Genomic DNA, 21,276 nt, shown 5'->3' with positions numbered 1-21,276 from the left:
ATTAACTACCTGACTAGTGGACTGATAAGATAAAAAAATGAGGATATTCTCCTCAGAATCGGAGCTGAAAGGAATTATGTGAAAAACTCTGACTGAAAGAAAGGGCAGCACGGTAGGACGTGTCTTGCAACGTAAAGAAGTAATTACCATGGTACTACAGGTAGCCGTAGAAGGCAAAAACTGTAGGGGAATCCAGACTGGAATATCTACAACAAATAATTGAGTATTTTGGGTGTAAGTGCTACTCTGAAATGAAGTGGGTGGCACAGGAGAGGGAATGTGGCGGGAAGCATCAAACCAGTCAGAAGACTGACGGAAACAACAGAAAATTGGTTTCTAGAAGAAGGGTTGTAGAATATTGGCTAGGATACAATTCCGTAATTTCTATGTTACCAGAAGAAGTAAAGGGCCAAAACCGTCGGAGAAGATAGAGATTGGAATATGCACGATGAAACAGAGCTCCACCGAAAAAGTTTTTCAGAGGAGGTAGTGTGGACCAAAACAAGAAAATGTCTAGGAAATAAAATGTATACCTTAAGAGCTGTGAGCACTTGCTCATCTTTGCTACTGTCAAACACATCTGCTGAACAAGTACTCATAGCTTTTAACATATGAATTTTAGTGCTCATGTTTACTAGGAAGCTTTTTCTTGTCTTGAACTACCGTCTAAGAAAGTTTGTGGATGGAGTTCTGGTTGACGCCGTACTATACAAATAATCGAAGCCTTTTGGCTACTCCGAGATGAAGAGGTTAACACAGGTAAGAAAGTTGTAGCGGGCCTCATCAAACCATACTCATGTACAAAAATAAAAAATAGTCGTAGGCCGTTTGATGGATAGATTAGAGAAAAACGGGAGTTGGAAGAAGGAAAACAAGTTTAAGGTCGAGCTGCATGTTTTAGAGGCAGCGTAGTAAATCAATTTGGACAGCTACGGCGCATAGATCCGAATAAGGCTTTTTAAAGGAACCGTTGCTCTGTAAAATGATCAGTTTTTGTCAAGAATATTCACCGAAATAATTAGAACAGCGTAACATGAAAGCATTACTGAATAGGCAGGCGCCACGTATACGCTATTGTAAAGAACGTTAACGCGTACCCTCGCAAAAAAATAAATGTACCTGTGTACTGCAGTTTTGTATAGAAATGCAAACTCAGGCACAAAAACGAGACGCGAAGCGTTCGTGGCTGAGGTACGTTTGGGTGATGGTAGTGGGGGTCCTTGCGCTGCTACCGAGGCAAGTTAGGTTTTTGCACCGAACCGTCCGACGGCAAATTGCTCGGGCAGCCAACCGAGGCGGCATCATTAAACGTTACGCAATTATCAGCCGCAAATCATACACAGCCGCCGTGAGTGGGCGTGGCGCGCCCGCGTTGCCCAAATCCCTACGCAAACACGGCCACCGCACCGCACAGCTGCATTTGCTCATTTTCACCGATGCCGCCGGCAGATGACAAGTTTTTTTTTTTTCCTACGACAACACACCGTGGTTTTGTCGTCCAATGCGCAGGCTTAATATACTCTCGCTTTTTTTCTGTTACTGCGCTGCGCTTCACACAGCAGCAATACAGCGAAATTTTTCGCAGGTCCTCACGAACCTCGACAACGTTAAAACGGAAATCGTGCTTTATTAAAAAAAAAAAAAAAGGAAATATTGCCGAGCGCTAGAAGGAGAGCAGTGCAACTCGTGTTTGGCCATTGCGGCACTTCACGCATGAATGCGTCCTAACTGTTTTCAGCCACCAGGCGAGAGAGTTCCCCTTCGATTCAGCGTATGGGGCTCTGTTTTGTAATAAAACCGCTCAACTCGTCGTGTAACACGAACGGGGGAAGGAATATTAACTGGCTATAGGTAGCCAGTATTGCCTCTGAATTTTAGGGTTTCTGACTAAAACTACAGTTTTATTCCTCATGTCTACAAACTTGCAGCCCTCTGCTGCTAGATGGATCCGAATTGTAGCGCGTAATATGCCCGCGTGTAACGTAATATGTCGATGCGCGAGAATCAACGCGCTATAATAGAGTTTCCAATTCGAAAAGTTCTTCCACTCATGGAGCATTCTCTCTCTGACCATGAAAATGCCAGACCACACACGTCTGCTGCGATATCTTCAATAATCTGACGCCTTGACTTCGCTGTCATCAATCATCCACGCCAGTGAGGCGCCGAAAGTGATAGTCAAATGAAGTAATTAGCAAAATTACGCCTGTCGGCATTTATTTTCTTAAAACCCACCGCACTGTATCGACTTGGTCCCCATCCTATTTTCGTCTGTTTCCAAAACTCATAGAAGACCTTCGAGGAATTAACTTTGATAGTGATGAAGCGGTGTGAGCAGAAGTGAGGTAGTGGCTCCGTCAACCGAGACCAACATTGTACAGCGATGGTATCAAAAAACTGTTCTCTCGTTGGGGGAAATGTGTTCGTCACTAGGGTGACCATGAAGAATAAAGAGGGAGAATGTTAATAACGTTTGTTTTATTTAAAAAGCGTTCAGAGTTTTCAAAAACATTCGTAGGCATTATTTCTCAGCGCATCCTCGTATTTACTCCTGTCAGAAGCCGTACGACGGATGATGATAATATAAACTGAAAGCATATACAGGGCAGCAGACACATGTACTAAGTTACAAGTCATACCTCGACTGCAGTTCTGTGATGTGAGATTGTTACTGCAACTTTTGTACAGTTAATTAGTTGCATCACTTTTGAAAATTTACTCTTTAGTCAAAATGGAAATGCCGTGTGTCTAGGGCCTCCCTCCGGGTAGACCGTTCGCCTGGTGCAAGTCTTTCGAGTTGACGCCACTTCAGCGACTGGTGTGCCGATGGGGATCAAATGATGATGATAAGGACAGCACAAAACCCAGTCCCTGAGCGGAGAAAATCTCCAACCGAGCCGGGAATCGACCCCGGGTCGTTAGGCATGACATTCCGTCGCGCTGACCACTCAGCTACCAGGGGCGGACTCTGTAGTAGAAGAAACCTTTTAACGTTTATGGCGTGTAAATGTAATTTTTTATTACGAAACGGATTCGCATTTTCCAAATTTGAATTAATGTCAGTTGTTTGCGACACACGGAAATCTGTGTCGGAACGGGACTCGAACCCAGATTTCGCGCTTATCGCGAGCGGTCGCCTTAACGACTTCGGCCTCCAGGACCGACCCACACGTCACGGAGTCCGCAACACTTACGCTCGCACATTTCATGATTCCCGTCGATGCATGGATCAGTATTGATAGTTACAATACGTGTGTTTGTACAGTGTCTGTATTTTCACATTACGTTGTAGTACACATCAAGAATTTGTTTTGGAAGTATGTTTCCAGGCATTGTATTCACATGTTCCCGCCATGTGTTTCTGTATAGGTCTATTTTCATGGGCGTGTAACTGATTTGTAATTCATTTATAACGCATTCATTTCTGAAGTTACCTTCTCCGGTGCAACCTGTAACACTGCGGAGAATTCTGAGGATCCTATTATAGGTTTCACTGTCGAAGTCTAGTGCTATGTCACAGCCATGGGTTTCGTTATTGTATTATTTACTATGATTTTCGATGTTGTAGGCGATTTTCTCTTAAATGTCATAACTTTTGTTTTATTAGAGCAGATAGTCACGTTTTCTCTACAACCCAACAAATCAAGACGAAAAATTTCGCTCTGAAGATTATCTCCATTTTCTTGAACTATTATCTGATCGGAGTATGTTATTAAAGAGGAAATTCTAAGGTTTGTATCATTGTCATCTTGTCCATGAAGCTATTACTTATCGTTCAACCCTAGTAGTATGTTTCTTTTGACTTCGAAGGAATCATATCGTTGTTGAACGTAAGCGGCAGTTTTTGTAGAAGTGTCACATTTGAAAACAGGAAACATAACCCCAGAACCCCAGTTATATTTTCTCTAAAAAAAAAAAAAAAAAAGGACAGCGCTGAGCCACAGATTCGACCATACCAATTTTACTTAGCAATACAAATTAGCGCTGCAGAAAGTGTTACGCTGGTTGGACTAAACGCGTTTCACTTGTCGAATGGAAAAGAATGAGCAGCATAATTGGCTATGAAATTCGTCTAACTTTAAACGTACATTGTGGCTGAAAAATAAGAGTGTTTCTTTCCCCACGCGCGAGTGTTGGTTGAGCGTCCTTTGAGGGAGAATAAATCGTTGTCAGAAGACCTGAAATATGTCTGTGGAGCCAGCAGCTCAGAGGCGTTGACTGACGGCTTGCGTCAGCGGGGGCGTACGAATGGCGGCGCTGAATTCGCCGCCTCGTCGCCGCATCGGTGGCCGTACTGCGCGCAGCAGTCTCGAATAGATCACAATGTGTGAAGGTCGGCAGGCGCGCCGACTGCGAGCAGGTCGGCTCGCAAAGATCAAAGACCGCCCCGCGACCTTTGGCTAGCGCAACGCCGACAAAGAGCACCTATAGGCTATAGCGCAGCACGGCCTCTTCCGGGCGCCCACGGTAATTCTTTTCTTGTCCGGCGATCCAAGCTACACGTATTTGGCCGGCTCTTATTTTCACTTACACCGTGGGAGGAAACAGTATTAACCGTGCACCAGCGCTGAAAGAGGTCACACGCAAAGTGGCAGTGGTAGAACAGCGGAGAGTCACACAGCACGAAAAGGATGGGATATCCGCAACGAAGTGATTTCGAATACGGCAGTCCTTAAGTATCGGCGAGGGGTGGTGGTGGGAGGGGGACAAGAGGGGGCGCTTGCCACCTGTCCCCCCTCCCCCCTCCCCGGAATCTCTAGTATATGGTTTTCTTTCATAACAAAATTCTAATACACTTCTAGAAGTGATTGGATAACGAACAATTCTGTGAATTATAATAATTTTCTGGTGTCGCCTATAAACTTTAGAACTTGAAGCACGACGTCTCGAAGCCGACCAACTCGTTTGTATAAAAAATGGCAATTTTAGAGTCTTACCCGTCACCCCGTATAAATTCCTGCGTACACCCGTGCGGTAGCACTTTAAAAGAAAGGAAGACCTACAAGGGCGTGTTGAAACGCGATACCTCAGAATTTTTTTATGTGAAAACTCTGAAAGCTTTATAAATAAAATAGACGTTATCGACATTCTGCATCTTTATTCTTCATATCTACATATTTCTTTCTGAGCATAGTCACCCTGGAAACACATTTCCTGCAACGAAAGACCAGTTTGGGGTACCATCACTGTAGAATGACTCGGTTGGCGGAGGCACAATCTCACCTTTGCTTCTACCGCTTCATCATTATCAGAGAGAAGTTCTCGAAGTTATTCTTTAAGTTTTGGAAACAGATGAAAATCGAATGGAGCGAAGTCAGGACTGTATGGAGGACGACAGAGCACCCGATGGGTCGGACTGTTGCAGATATCGCAGCGCTCGGACGTAGTTTGGCACTGTCATGGCGAAGAAGAGGGTGGCTCCGTGTGTGGACCCGTCGACATAGTGACGCTACACACCAACATGTTAAACGCTACAATTCGGATGCCTCTAGCGGCAGACGGCTGCAAATATGTGGACACGGATAATAAAGATTTACAGTCTTAACAACGTTTGGACTTTTTTGAAAAGCTTTACGAGATTTCACCAAAAAAATCAGCACACCGTAGTACTTTTTACGATGGAAAGTGATATACTTTGTAAATTATAGAATTACAGAGATCCGCTATTAAAATAAAAAATTACAGAAATTGTATCTGTTGCTTCCTTCCACCCAGTTCAGTAGCTAGAAAATTTTTATTGAAGGTGGGACAACACAACAGGTCAAGTTCTTTCTGCTTTCACGAAAAGATTTTGAAGATGTCACGAATTACCTTAAGTGGAAATGAGCTGTTTCTTTTAATAATGTACACTGGATAAGATTCTGATTTTAATTTTTGATACAGAGGTATGTCTGTGTAGTAGTTATTTTAAAAGGAAAGGCAACAGATGTCTGAAAGGTGGCGCAGCTGGCGCGTCAGATGTATGAGCGTGACAGGGGGAAGGGTATAAAATAATATTTCGCTGACGTGAACCGACCCCGTGTGGGTTGCAGTAGTTACGCAGGGAGAGGCAGCGCGCTGACGGGCGGCTCGTCGTGTTGCAGCACGGAGCACCTGACTGCGCAGCACTGCGGCTCTGCGCGCACCAGCGCCACGGCGTCGCTGGCGTCGAGCCGCGAGTCGAGCGCGGCGTCGCCTCCCGCCCCGCTGCGCGTCGTCATGCTGGGCGCCGCCGGCGTCGGCAAGTCGTCGCTCGTGTCGCAGTTCATGACCTCCGAGTACCTGCACGCCTACGACACCTCGCTCGGTGAGTCACCTGCACACTGCTCACAATGGCGAGGCCTATTCATCCATTGTACCCATCCCAATCGAAGAACGAACATGTTGTAAATCGACGTCTGTGACGGATTTCTTTTTTATTTATTTGATAGTCTTTTTCCCGCAGCTTCGCCCGCACGCGCGTTTGACACATGTATCGCGGACGTTTCCTCCTCCTCGCTCTCTGTCCTCCTATCTCTCTGCCCTCATCCTGTCAACTCTACATCTCCTCCTTTCCACTTTGTCTCTCAATCTTCTCCATCCCCTTCGTCCACCAGCTCTTTCCCTGTGTCCATATTTTCCTCCCCCTTTTCTCGGTCCACCTGATCCTTCCATTGACTAACTACACAGTACATCTCCTCTCCCCATCTCTCTGCTCAGCCGTGCCCATCTGCGCATATAGCGCTTGCAAAGTAGATCGATAAGAGAGGCTGTTGCTGCTTCCACACACCACACGTGTCGTGCACGGCGGCCTACACATTGGGGGCTGATAAACCGTTTATTGCTCTTGACGTGTAGGCTGCATTTCAAGTTAAGGCGGAAGGCAGGCCGATATTATTCTCACGCAATCTACCTGTTACGTTGAGCAGTCTTTGCACGTGGATGGAGAACACATTTTTGCTCATATCTCCACTATTATTGGGTCTAGGAGGTTATAAACCCTACACTGCTAATATTCGATAAGCCTACTATTTTTGCCCTACCCCCATGAACCATGGACCTTGCCGTTGGTGGGGAGGCTTGTGTGCCTCACCGATACAGATGGCCGTACTGTAGGTGTAACCACAACGGAGGGGTATCTGTTGAGAGACCAGACAAACGTGTGGTTCCTGAAGAGGGGCAGCAGCCTTTTAAGTAGTTGCAGGGGCAACAGTCTGGATGATTGACTGATCTGGCCTTACAACACTAACCAAAACGGCCTTGCTGTGCTGGTACTGCGAACGGCTGAAAGCAAGGGCAAACTACAGCCGTAATTTTTCCCGAGGGCATGCAGCTTTACTGCTAGCTATGTATGGAAGTGAAACATGGACGATAAATAGTTTGGACAAGAAAATAGAAGCTTTCGAAATGTGATGCTACAGAAGAATGCTGAAGATTAGATGGGTAGATCACATAACAAATGAGGAGGTATTAAATAGAATTGGGGAGAAGAGGAGTTTGTGGCACAACTTGACCAGAAGAAGGGATCGGTTGGTAGGACATGTTATGAGGCATCAAGGGATCACCAATTTAGTACTGGACGGCAGCGTGGAGGGTAAAAATCGTAGAGGGAGACCAAGAGATGAATACGCTAAGCAGATTCAGAAGGATGTAGACTGCAGTAGGTACTGGGAGATGAAGAAGCTTGCACAGGATAGAGTAGTATGGAGAGCTGCATCAAACCAGGACTGAAGACAACAACAACTATTTTTGCGCCAAATTTGGTTGAATTCGATACAGTTGTTTTGGAGGAGGTCCAGACATACACACACACATGCACACACGCTTTATATACAGGGTGTTCATTTTAACTGAAGACATTCAAACATCTCAAAAACTACACATCGGATCAAAAAAGTTATAATTCCAAATTTTTTGCCTCGGAGGGGGACATCCAACGATAACACACACGCCCCCCCTCCCCCCTGCGCCCCACCCCATACTTGGATGGCAGGGAGCAGCTTTAAAATGTTCAGTAAGCTCCACCATTTTTTATTGCAGATTACGATTCGAAGGCAAAATCTATATACAATTTGTCTAAAGCATTTTCTTCGTTACGCCACAGTCGGCTCTGTAATCGGAGGAACAGAAATGGGTACACAATCGTAATTTACAACACGCTACTCAATGACCCTTCGATATCCAATGGCGCGTGGAAACACCATTCTCAAAGTTGTATCCCTCCATCGTATCGAACAGGAGAGTATTCGTTGCGCCGCTGTGTCTGTGGCCCGAGGCGAACGCTATTCTTTTCCAATTAGTGTGCGTGTTCAAACTTAGTACTGCCAACTTCAGTACACTTAGTGATCCGCTTTCCAAATGACTGTACACCAGATAGAAACGTATCTGCGGGAATGTCAGCACAGGCATTTCTGATGCGGTCGACCATCTCTTCATGGCCTGTTGGCACTTGCTGGTACATTTTATGTTTTAAATATCCCCAGAGAAAGAAACCCGGCGACCTAGCAGGCCAATTAATAGGGACATCTCTGCCGATCCGCCGACCAGTGTAAAGACAGTCTAATACCTTCCCTGCTTCAGGTGCATAATGCGCTGTGCAACCGTCATGCTGAAGCCACATAAGCTGTCGGACGTACAGGGCAACATCCTACAGTAGTACCGGCAGTTCCTGTTCCAAAGACGTTCGCCACTTGGGTCCACTCGACGTGCCGTCGACAAAATACGGACCAAAGAGTTGGTTCCCCATAATGCCGCTCCATCCGTTAACCGATCAAGGACGTTGATGGTCACCTTGCCGTAACCAGTGGGGATTGTCTACACTCCAGTAATGCATGTTATGCCGCTTAATGCTACCTCGTTTTGTGAATGTAGACTCATCGGAAAATAGTAATTCAGCAAAGAACATGGGGGTTGTTTGCATTAGTTAACGTGCCCATTCACAAAACACTACCTGGTTATGGAAATCAGTGGAATGAAGTCCTTGATGCAGTGGTGTGACAATACTACCTACGGACATACCGGACTTGAAGTGTATTATCTGGGCGCTTATCCGTGGGTTGTGGTGCACTGCCGCTAGTACCGATATTTCTTTAATTTCTCCTGTAATACATTTGCTTCGTTTACTTTTACCGGTCTGTACACTACCATCAGACGTATAGGCGTTCACGACGTTCAAAGGAACGAACGAGAGCGAGCTTTCTCTGGAAAACCCTCGGCATACAAGATAATAGCAGCCGCAACACTTCTCCTACAGTCTCCATAAATCAGGAACATGTCAATTTTTTCTTCTGCTGTTACAACATTCAACGTCCACTTGCACGCCTTTTCTCAAAATAACAGGTAGGTATGCCGGCAATAAACACTGCGCAAGTATTGTAATGTTTAGAGCTCCTGTCTGTTCTACGTCAGCACGATACGTGAGCTCCGATCGCAGTGTACTGCCTCTTATGATACGGCCACGGCGGCGCGTCGAGTAGTCCCCTGTTCGATATGTCGGAGGAATACAACGTTGCGAATTGGATTTCCAATTAAAAACTGTGAAATACTGGCCTATGCTACCCTCGCAGCATGGAGGTGGGTTCCGGCGTGTCATTGGATATTGAAGGAACACTGAGTAGCATGTTCCCATTTCTACTCCTTCGACTACAGAGCCATCTGTGGCGAAACTAAGAAAATGATTCAGACAAAACGTATGTAGATTTTGCCATATAATCGTAATCTGCAATAAGAAACGGTGGTTCCCATTGAAGATTTCAAAGTTGCCCCCACCACCCACGCACGGGGTGGGGTGGCGGGTCGGGTGCGCTATCATTGGATGTGCCCCTCCGAGACAAACAATTTGGAATTGTAACTTTTTTTGATCCGATGTGTAGTTTTCGATATATTTCATTCTCTTGAGTTAAAATGAACACCCCGTATGTAGAGACTTAAAAAAAAAAAAGGTTGCACTATTCTGACTTATTTGATGAGGCTCACCACAGCTCCTACTTCTCGAAGTATCATTTGAAACCTATGTCTTCAATTATTTGTTGGATATATTCCAGTTTTTTCCCCTCTATAGTTATTACTCTTTACAGTTCCCGCAAGTAACGTGGAAGTTCCCTGATGTCGAAGTATCATTTGAAACCCATGTCCTCAATTATTTGTCGGATATATTCCAATCTTTTTTTTTCCTCTATAGTTCTTACTCTGTACAGTTCCCGCAAGTAACGTGGAAGTTCCCTGATGTCTCATCACATGTCTTATCATCCTGTTCCTTCTTATGTTAGTGTGTTCCATACTTTCCTTTCTTCACCATTTCTGCAGAGAACCTCGTCATCCTATACCACCACATCTTAATAATGCAGTGCTCCAAGCGTACATTCTGAGAAATTCCAGCTCTTATTAAGGCCTAGTTTCATATTAGTACACTTTTTTTCCGCAGGAGTGCTCATTCTTTGACTGCGCTAATCTGATTTTTACGACCTTCTTGCTCCGTCCACGACGTGTTATTTTGCTTCTGCTGTAGCAGAACTCCTTCGCCTGCTCTCGTGTGCTGATTTCCCACAGTGCCGCCGTCTATCCTATCAGTTTATTATAGGCTTCAGTCGTCAAGGCACATTTCCTGATCTATTCATCTTGATACACTGCAACACATCAGCTTCATCCCCATGTATGGTTGGCTTATCATTAAAAATTTATTTATTTAATGTGGCCAGGTAAAAAGCCACCAGGTTCCCCTTTATATCTAACCAGGCATTCTGCGTATCTTACATTACATATTTCACAACAAGCATTTGCTGAGTCACGTACAATAGTTACAAATTAATGTAGTGGAGAAAAACACGAGTATAGATTGAAACTTCCTGGCAGATTAAAACTGTGTGCCCGACCGAGACTCGAACTCGGGACCTTTGCCTTTCGCGGGCTAGTGCTCTACCAACTGAGCTACCGAAGCACGACTCACGCCCGGTACTCACAGCTTTACTTCTGCCAGTACCTCGTCTCCTACCTTCCAAACTTTACAGAAGCTCTCCTGCGAACCTTGCAGAACTAGCACTCCTGAAAGAAAGGATATTGCGGAGACATGGCTTAGCCACAGCCTGGGTGATGTTTCCAGAATGAGTTCTGCAAGGTTCGCAGGAGAGCTTCTGTAAAGTTTGGAAGGTAGGAGACGAGGTACTGGCAGAAGTAAAGCTGTGAGTACCGGGCGTGAGTCGTGCTTCGGTAGCTCAGTTGGTAGAGCACTTGCCCGCGAAAGGCAAAGGTCCCGAGTTCGAGTCTCGGTCGGGCACACAGTTTTAATCTGCCAGGAAGTTTCATATCAGCGCACACTCCGCTGCAGAGTGAAAATCTCATTCTGGACGAGTATAGATTGTTCATGAGACGTACAGCAGTAAAGACAAATTATAAGAAGGTAGATTTAATCTACGAGCGCTAGCAGCAATGGATATGATAGGAAATGTGGAAGAAAAAGAGAAAGAGGAGTGTGACAAAACACAATTAATGAAAATGGATGAAGACATTAAGGAGTGATGAGAGATAGAAGGGTACCTCAGAGAAGCTGTGAGCTGTATTGTTTGACGTAGGAAAATTGATAGTGCATGTCAGTTTTTGGGGAAACGTTATTTGGATGACAGGAGGAGGCATTTCAGCTTCTTGAAAGCAACAGAGCATCTGAACTGCGCGCAGAGAAGAGAGTTGCTTGTTCCAGAGGGCGACGGCAGCAGTAGAGGAGTTTGCGAATGTTTTTGTTTCGTGGATGTGCAAAGTTCAGATCTTGTGTTCCCATTATGATGAGATGACAGGAACTATCTCAGATGGAAGGTACTGAGGACCCGCTGAAAGAGAGACAGTGTATAGTAGTGACGTATCTTGTCTGGGGTGGGGTGAAACACTGGCGCGGTCAAATAAACGGATGTTGCAGATACAAGCTTTCGTGGTAGTTCTAAAGTCTAGTCTCCTCACTACTCGTGCCACGTTGAACTACATCGCAGGGCTGACGTTCGATAAGGAGTGACTGCACAAGTATACGTTTCACACACTGTCGAAATATGCCCCTAAACTTTTTAAAGGCGCAGAGGCAAGTACCGACAGTTGTTTCTGCGTAATTGAGGGGCTCGTGTAAAGTTACACCCAAGAGCTTCACTGTCTTGGGCTACGGTACTGGAATAATATCGAGGGGAATAGCAAGCAATTGGTCACAGAATTCAGAACTAATTAATTTCCATTAAAATTACTTGATACATTTTAGCCTTTATTTTAAGTTACAGGTTGGTGCGCATCTTAACACTGAAGATAGATCAATACTACGCTCGTCCAGATCATTCACCTACACGATCACAGTACTGATATCATCAGATCTGACATCAGCATCTGCATCTGCATGTCTACTCTGAAATTCACAGTTAATTGTCTGGTAGAGGATTAATCGAAGCGCATTCAAACTATTTCTCTATCATTCCAATCTCTAAGAGCGCCCGGGAAAAACGAGCACTTACATCCTCTCTTGCGAGTTCTGATTTAGCTTATTTTATTACAATGGTCATTCCTCCCTATATAAGTGGGCGCCAACAAAATGTTTTCGTATTCAGGGGAAAAAGTTAGTCACTGAAATATCGTTAAAAGATCCTGCCTTGTCGAAAAAAGCCTTTATTTTAATGATTGCCAACCCAACTCGCGTACGATGTCAATGAGATTAGCGCTCTCTCTCTCTCTCTCTCTCTCTCTCTCTCTCTCTCTCTCTCTCTCTTTCTCTCTTTCTCTCTCCCTTCCCTCCCTCGCTCCATTCCTCTCCCCTGTTTCTCAATAATACAAAACGATCTGCCCTTCTTTGAATCTTTGTGATATCCTCCGCCAATCCTATGTGATGTGGACTTCACACCGCACAGCAATGCTCCAGAAGAGGACAAGCGTACTGTAGGCAGTCTCTTTAGTAGACCTGCTGCATCTTCTAAGTGTTCTGCCAATAAATCGTAGTCTTTGATTAGCTTTCCCCACGAAATTGTCTATGTCATCGTTTTAACTTACTTGTACTTGTAATATCCAATTATTTAGTTGGATGTTCAAATGTGTGTGAAATCTTATGGGACTTGACTGCTAAGGTCGTCAGTCCCTAAGCTTACGCAATACTTAACCTAAATTATCCTAAGGACAAACACACTCACCCATGCCCGAGGGAGGACTCGAACCGCCGCAGGGAGCAGCCGCACAGTCCACGACTGCAGCGCCCCAGACCGCTCGGCTAATCCCGCGCGGCATTTAGTTGGATTCACAGCATTTAGAATTATGTGATTTATCATGTAATCGAAATTTAGCGGATTCCTTTTAGTACTCGTGTTTATGAGTTCACACTTTTCATTATTTAAATTTACTTATCACTTTCCGGATATTTCATCGAGCGAGCGGTTGCATGTGGTTGCTAAGTATGGAGCTGTTGTCTTAGCATAACTGGCACCCAATCTGAACTGGAGGACTTCCCTTCTTAAGTGATTTAAGTTATTACCTACACTGAGGATATCTGCTTGGGAGTTACTCACGTTGGTATCTGTTCTTGATTCTACTTGTGGAACATTTACTTGGGTGAAGCTAGAAGTCGCCGACATAGAAATGATATTTGCTCTAAGATACTAAGTGGTGGGGAGGGGGGTGCAGATGAATACCCACGAATGTATACGTGAGTAATAAATAATGAATTGTAAACTACCATAGGTTGTGATATCTCTCGACGGACATTATGTGTGCCCTCATGATAAACAGTCGTGCGTAAAGACTGTGCTATGTCTGTAGCCGATGCAACGACAATGCGTCAGCAATTCCCCTTATCGACTCGTCCCGGTGGTTCTTGGAGCACGTCAGACGGCCTCTCCAGAAAAGCTGCACAAGACACACAGCGTAGAGGCAGAGTGAGATAAGAGAAGTCGTCGTTACGGGGAGCCACTCGTTGCCAGCGTCCGTGACCGCGCATGCAACGACGCCTCGGGCAGATAGTGATCGCGGGCGGCTGCCGCCTTGTTAGCGGGTAGGCACCGTACAGCCCGGCGTGACAGGGCTCACTCTCGTACCAGGCGTCCAGCACTCGAAAGCAAGGTCACGCTGGAATCTGCATATTAGAAGGAAAAGGACGTAAATGTAGAGGCGATTGTACACATCACGTAGGGCCCATATGTATTACAAAAACGAATGGACGTAAATATGAATGCATGTACCGGTATGACTGCTGGATCGATTTCAACAAAACTTGGTACTCAAGTCACTGTCTGGGAAGAATCGTTGTGGGGGTGAGAACAAGGGAGAATAGGGGTGGGAGGGGGGCGAAGAAGCATTGTAGCCGACGACACGCAAATACCCGCACCTTTTTCATCCAGTACTTGAGAATGAGAGCATTTAGTGACTTGCAACAAACTTTACATATCATTTCAAACCATTACGAAACTTTTTCACTCTGACAACCCCCACAAAACGATGGAAGGAAAAAGCTTATCACTCACTACAGTTACCCTGTTCATGCTATAAAACTACCGTATGAACCGTGACGTTTTAGTTCATTACTTCTTTAGTACGAATTGTATCCGCGACGCATTTTGCAGACAGTAGTCAAATACATCAGTGAATGTACCTACAAGAATATATCGGTGTACACACACACACACACACACACACACACACACACACACACACACACACTGAAGATCCAAAGAAACTGGTACACCTGCCTAATATCGCGTAGGGCTCCCGCGAGTACGCAGAAGTGCTGCTACACGACATGTAATGGACTCGACTAATGTCTGAAGTAGTGCTGGAGAGAATTGACACCATGAATCTTGCAGGGCTGTCCATAGATCCCTAAGAGTATGAGGGGGTGGAGATCTCTTCTGAACAGCACGTTGCAAGACATCACAAATATGCTTAATAATCTTCAAGTCTGGGAAGTTTGGTAGCCAACAGAAGTCTTTAAACTCAGAAGAGTGTTCCTGGAGCCACTCTGTAGCAATTCTGGACGTCTGGAATTGCCCAAGTCCGTCGGAAGCGCAATGGACATGAATGGGTGCAGGTGAACGGACAGGATGCTTACATACATGTCACCTGTCAGAGTCGTATCTAGATGTATCAGGGGTCCCATTTCACTCCAACTGCACACGTCCCACACCATTACCCGAGCCTCTATCAGCTTGAACAGTCCCCTGCTGACATGCAGGGTCTATGGATTCATGAGGTTGTCTTCATACCCGTACTCGTCCATCCCCTCGATACAATTTGAAACGAATCGCGTCCGACCAGGCGAGGCGTGCAGTCATCAAGGGTACATGAGTGGGCATTTGGCTTTGAAAACCGGTATCGATTATGTTTCGTGTAATGGTTCGCACGCTGACACTTGTTGATGGCCCAGCATTGAAATCTGCAGCAGTTTGCGGAAGGGTTGCACTTCTGTCACGCTGAACGATTCTCTTCATTCGTCGTTGCTCCCGTTCTTGCAGGATCTTTTTCCGGCCGCAGCGATGTTGGAAATTTGATGTTTTACCGGATTCCTCATATTCACGGTACCCTCGTCAAATCGTCGTACGGGAAAACCCCCACTTCATCGCTACCTCAAAGATACTATGCCCCATCGCTGGTGCACCGACTGTAACACCACGTTCAAACTCACTTAAATCTGGATAACCTGCCATTGTAGCAGCAGTACTCGATCTAACAACTGCGACAGACACTTGTTGTCTTATACTGGCGTTGCCGACCGGAGCGCCGTTGGCTGCCTGTTTATATATCTCTGCATTTGAATACGCATGCCTATACCAGTTTCCTTGGCGCTTCAGCGTAGTTCAGGAGACACTGCAGGGCTTAATTCGCAAGAGATAGGCCTACGCGTGAAATGTGTGTGAAAATATGTTTATGACTGAAAGGTCTTCGGTTACTTAGATGCTGCCCGCCACGAATTCCTATCGTGCGCTAACCTCTTGATCTTAGAGTAGCGCTTGCAACCTACGTCCTGAATTATATGTTGGTCGTACTCAAATCTCTGTGTTCCCCTACATTTTTTACCTTCTAAAGCTCCCTCTTGTTCCGTGGAGGTTATCCCCGGATGTCGCAACACACATAATATCATCCTGTTCCTTCTTCTTTCCAGTGTTTTCCATATGTTGCTTTCTTCACCCATTCTTTAGAGCACATACTGATTCTTAATTTTATCAGTTCAGGAGGTAGCTGTCAGACATTCAGCTGCGTGAAAACGAAACAGCAGGGCTTAAATCGCAAGAGATACGCGTGTATGAAAATATGTTTGAAATATGTTAAATATATGTGAAATACATTTGACATGTGAACATGCGGGCAAAGCCGTGGGTAATGAGTTCATCCTAAACGCTTGGTACGATTTCAACTGCATTTAGTACACGGATTAGTTACGATCTGGAAAGAAATACTGTGGGGCTAACAACCGGTAGCCTCCTGGAGAGCTGAGAGTGATAACGTGAAGAAAGAAGGGGCGACGAGGAGATGGACACACAGAGTGGCGAAAGGAGGAGAGAGATACAGATGGGGGAGGAGCTGGAATCTGGGAGAGATGGAGATGAACGCGTCACAGTTTCATATTTATAGGTTTTCGTTCGATCCCAATTCCGTACATTTCACAGTACAACCGCCCACAATAAGCAGGAACATTAGTTTATTTTTAATTTGAATAAACAGTCCGCGGTATTAATCGAACAATCCCTGCTGTGCACAAACGTCAGCGTGTAATCAAAGCAGTCTCGCGGCGATCGGTACACCATACATTCTCGATTACAGCTCTTAATATCAGTTCAAGACACGGAAATGTGTTATCATATTTCTGTTTAATTTCACTGTCTGCGGTATGCACTAAACTGTCTGTGCTGTGTAAAATCAAAACAGAACACAAACCGTTCACGCATCTGAGCGGTCTGCACATCATAGTTTTCAAGGTTAGTGTGTCGAGTGGCTGTTGAGTACAACCAAACCGAAATGACAAAAAGTATCACCATCCAAACAGTTGTTTTTCGTCGGCCAAGGACACAGTATACACCAGCACGCACGCGGCGCGGCAGTCACCTTCCCGTTCTCGTTCCCGACGCTGTGCTGATGCTTTTCACTGCCGACCTGTCGATCTGGTTCTACACCGCACTACACAACTCGCTTCACACTACACTTTCAAAATTTTCGAGTACGTCAGTTTATAGTTTCGTATAAAATTACAACTTCATACTGATGTTTTCACGGAAAATGAATTTAAACACCATGTTAATAAACTTGAAAACATAGAGCGTCAGAACAAATGAAAATAGCAAATTACACTCATGACAACTGCATGACGTAAATAGAAACGTAGTTGTACAAAGAAATGAATTTACAAAACTCTTTCAATATGTAAAGGAAATAAAGCAGAAAATGAGGAAGAGGAAAGCACTTTTTTGAACCATCAGTATTCTGTTGGGTCTGACGTTGCCACTATTCCTCTCCTGTGCCAAACTTTCATCTCTGAGTACCAATTACAATCTACGTTCTCAACTATTTGTTGTTTATATTCCGATCTCAGTCTTCCCTCTACAGTTTTTACCCTATACAGTTCCCCCTGGTATCAGGGTAGCTATTCCCTGGTGTCTTAACGGATGTCCTACCATCATGCCCCTTTTGTTCTCAGTGTCTTCCACGTATCCCTTTCCTCGCCATTCTGCGTAGAACTACGACGTTCTTACTTTAGCGCTCAGCCGATCGCGTTCTCGAGTTTATTAGTGCCACTGAGATGACGTCAGTCATTTGAAGCTCTTTTTGGGGACAGCCAACCCCTTTCTGTAATGGTTTTTTAAGCTTTCCTTCCGCTTTTAGTTTCTCCAATTTTTTGAGTTTCGTTCCCATTGCTGCTAGTTTCCATTTTCGTTTTTTACCTTTTCCTAAGTCACAGACCGGGCGCTAATGACCATAGCCGTTTTGCGCCCCAAAAGCAAAACAAAAAAAAAATTCTTGCTTTATCACACCACCTAATTTTCGATATTCGTTTTCAGTGCGACATCTAAATGCTTCAAGTCTCTTCTACTCCAGTTTCCTCACAGTCGTTGCTGCTTTTACATGTCGTTTCCTTACTGAAACGCTTTATTTTTCTGTATTGCGAAACAGTGAACGTTTTCGAAGTGCTGTGCCAGTATTGCCCTTTTAGACAGGGCCACACTGATTTTTATGTCTTCCTTGCTCCGTCCATCATCCGTTAATTTGCTGCTCATGTAGCAGAATTCTACATTTCGTCGAAACCGTGATCCAAAATTCTGATGTTCCCTCGCTGTTCTCCTTTCTACTACTCCTCATTACTTTCTTCTTCCTTCTATTTATTCTCACTCCGTAATCTATACTCCCTAGACTGTCCACTTCAACGAACAGCAGACGGTAGTCGTCACTCGGGCAGCAGAGTGTCGCAGCCCCACTCTCTGCAGCGTTGGCCACCGCCACGATTAACCGCGCCTGCTCTTCCAATTAGCGCAGCTCCGGGACAATAATGCCGCATCGATACCAGCAGATCAAACGGCGGCGCCGCCGCTGCGTTTTGTGCCGCCTTCCTAATTAGCTCCGTAATGAGACGTCTCGCCCCGGTGGCTGCAAGTGCTGCAGCTATTGGGGCGCGGGTCTGTCTGCCGAGCAGAAATTTTCTGTTTTACTGCCTCCATCGGCAAGGGTTGCAGTACTCAGCATTGTCAGTCCGCCTAGGTGCCCTTTTAGCAAACTGCACAAGCAGGCGAAGTTTTTACGCCAACAAAAGCACTGGCAGCGGTGTTTCATTAATTAAACGTACAGCGTCTCACTGGAGTTTTTAATTCCAACTTCCTTCATTATTCGTACTTTCGGCGAAACTATCACGACTCGCTTCAACTATGAAATGTTTACTGTTTCTTTACTACACACTTCATTTTCCTGTGTTGTAAAACAGTGAACATTTTCGAAGTATTTAATATAGGAATCCCTACACGGACGTTTCGAAAAACTTTCCACTAGTAAAATTTTTCTTCGGGGCTCGGGACAAGTAATAGTACTGTTTCCTCACATTACATTCGTTATACAGGGTGATTCAAAAGTAACTGTACACACTTCGTAGGTGGAATGTATGCATCAAAATATGACTAAAATTTTAATTAAAGTTTCCTCTGAAACTGTTTATTTCCGAGTTACGATGCATTATGCCATTTGTGGTTGGCATTACATCATGGGGTAGTAACTGTGTGGCGCCTGCTTCGGAGAGACCAATTCCAGCCATTTCACCTGCAAAAGTTATAAGAGCTGACACTTGTGACGTCAGAATTTCTGTCAATGGTTACTCGGACGCCATACTGCTGCGCCACTGTTCAGACGTCGGGTACTATTGATAGATGAGAGCCTCTTTACCCTCGGGGGCATTGCAAGTGTGGGTATGCGAATCCTCGCGTAACTGCAGTACGAAGATATCAACATCGTTCTGCAGTGAACATTTGGTGTAGTAAAGCGGACGATCAGTTAGTCGGACCGCATGTTATTCCACGGCGCCTGGCTGGAAAAGTGTATCGTGAATTTTTGGAACTCGAATTGAGTGGTTTACTTCAGATGTCCCATTCGCTACATGAACTATTACGAACGACGGCGCACCTGCACATTTCAGACGGGGAACAAGAGTTTATCTCACTGTTAACTATCCCGATAAGTGGATAGCCCATGCGGGACCAGTTACTTCGCCCGCCAGATCTGCGATCTTAAACCCTTGTACCTTTAGAGCCATCTCGGAAAGCATTTGTACGGTGTTGCAACTGAAAATGTAGGACAACTACAGCAGCTAACTGAAAATGGCTCTGCAACTGTGCAGAGTGTGGTGAACAAAATCTGCAACATTCCGAGACTGAAAAGACTAAATGTACAATACGTAGTTGTGTTGAATTTCGGGTCCATTCGTGTCTTCCCTTTCTGAGAAGAATTAATCTTGCGTTGTTTGTGTTGAATTTGTGATCCGTGCTATACTGCATAACGCTAAAATAAAGCAAATTCAGACAAAACTTTGTTTAACGTTTTAGGCTTATTTTGAAGCAGTGTGAGCTGTTGCTTTTGAATTACCAAGAATTTATTTTGTGTTGTTTCTGGTGCACTTGTGATCCTTACTCTGCTGCATACCTCAAAAATAAAGCTACATCGGACAAAACTGTATTTAACACTTTACTCTTATTTTCATAGACACATTGCCCACACCGACTGCCCCCGGTAGCTGAATGGTCAGCGTGACGTATTGTCAGTCCTCTGGACCCGGTTTCGATTCGCGGCTGGGTCGTGGAATTTTTTCCGCCCAGGGACTGGGTGTTGTGTTGTCCTCATCATCATCATCTTACCATCCTCATCGACTGTAGGTCGCCGAAGTGGCGTCAAATTGAAAGACCGGCACCCGGCGAACGGTCTGTCCGACGGGAGACCCTAGCCGTACGAATAAATAAAATAAATTGCCCGCACTAAGTGTGTACAGTTATCTTTGAATCACCCAGTCAGATTAATGTCACAACGTGCCAAAAGCCTGAATAACCATCTTTTGCTGTGTGGGAAATAGGGGAAGAGAGTCAATGAGGTTCTGGAAGGTACCGGCAGGAATATGGAGCCATGCCGACTCCTGTGCCGTGGCTAGCGGCGCTAGGTTTCTCGGGTGAGGCTCCATGCCGCGAACAGTCAGATAGAGGTCGTCTCGCAGACTGATTTTGGTGGCCAGGGGAATACAGTACACTCATCCTGGTGCACTTACGCTGCGAGCAGCATCACACGTTGCGCTGTCCTGCTGGTAGATGTCGTAATGTCAAGAAAAAAACGAATTACATGTAGGGTTGCACAAGGTCCCCAGCGATAGATGCATACTTGTATATTGCATACTGCCTTCCACAATGACGAGATCAGCTAGGGGATGCCATGAAAATATTCCCCAGACCATAACGCTCCCTTCTCCGGCCTGGACCCTTCCGACGATCGTTGCAGAACGTTTGCTTTCAGACTTTTCACGCCGTACTCTATAATGGTCATCTGTCCGATGAAGCATAAAACTTGAATCATCTGGAAAGGCCACCTCTCGCCACTAAGTGGACCTCCAGTTTCTGTATTGGCGTGCAAATTCCAGCCTTCGTCGCTGATGAACAACATTCGGCGTGCTGCGTTAACCAGGCGCCTGCTGCGGAGGTCCATACGCAGACACGTTTGCTGAACGGTCGTTGAGGAGACACTGTTGGTAGGCCCTATGTTCATCTGGGCGGCCAGTTTCTCAACAATTGTACGTCTATTCGCCCGTACACATCCTTCGCAGCTCTCGTTCACCCTCGTCATTTACGGCTGGTGCCGCACCACAGT

The 21,276-nt window shown here is 45.3% G+C and overlaps 1 protein-coding gene across 1 annotated transcript in view; it reads left to right on the top strand.

The window, feature by feature from the left end:
• LOC124803278 overlaps window positions 1-21,276 on the top strand; it is a 304,062-nt gene that overhangs the window by 230,094 nt on the left and 52,692 nt on the right. Inside the window, exon 6 of the mRNA XM_047264461.1 lies at window positions 6,084-6,286. Coding sequence (XP_047120417.1) covers window positions 6,084-6,286 — 203 coding nt within the window. The remainder of the gene's footprint in view (window positions 1-6,083; window positions 6,287-21,276) is intronic.

Source organism: Schistocerca piceifrons, chromosome 6 (assembly GCF_021461385.2).
Source record: "Schistocerca piceifrons isolate TAMUIC-IGC-003096 chromosome 6, iqSchPice1.1, whole genome shotgun sequence".
Taxonomy (NCBI): domain Eukaryota; kingdom Metazoa; phylum Arthropoda; class Insecta; order Orthoptera; family Acrididae; genus Schistocerca; species Schistocerca piceifrons.
The sequence above is the reverse complement of the archived record's forward strand: the minus strand, read 5'-3'. Positions and strand labels throughout refer to the sequence as shown.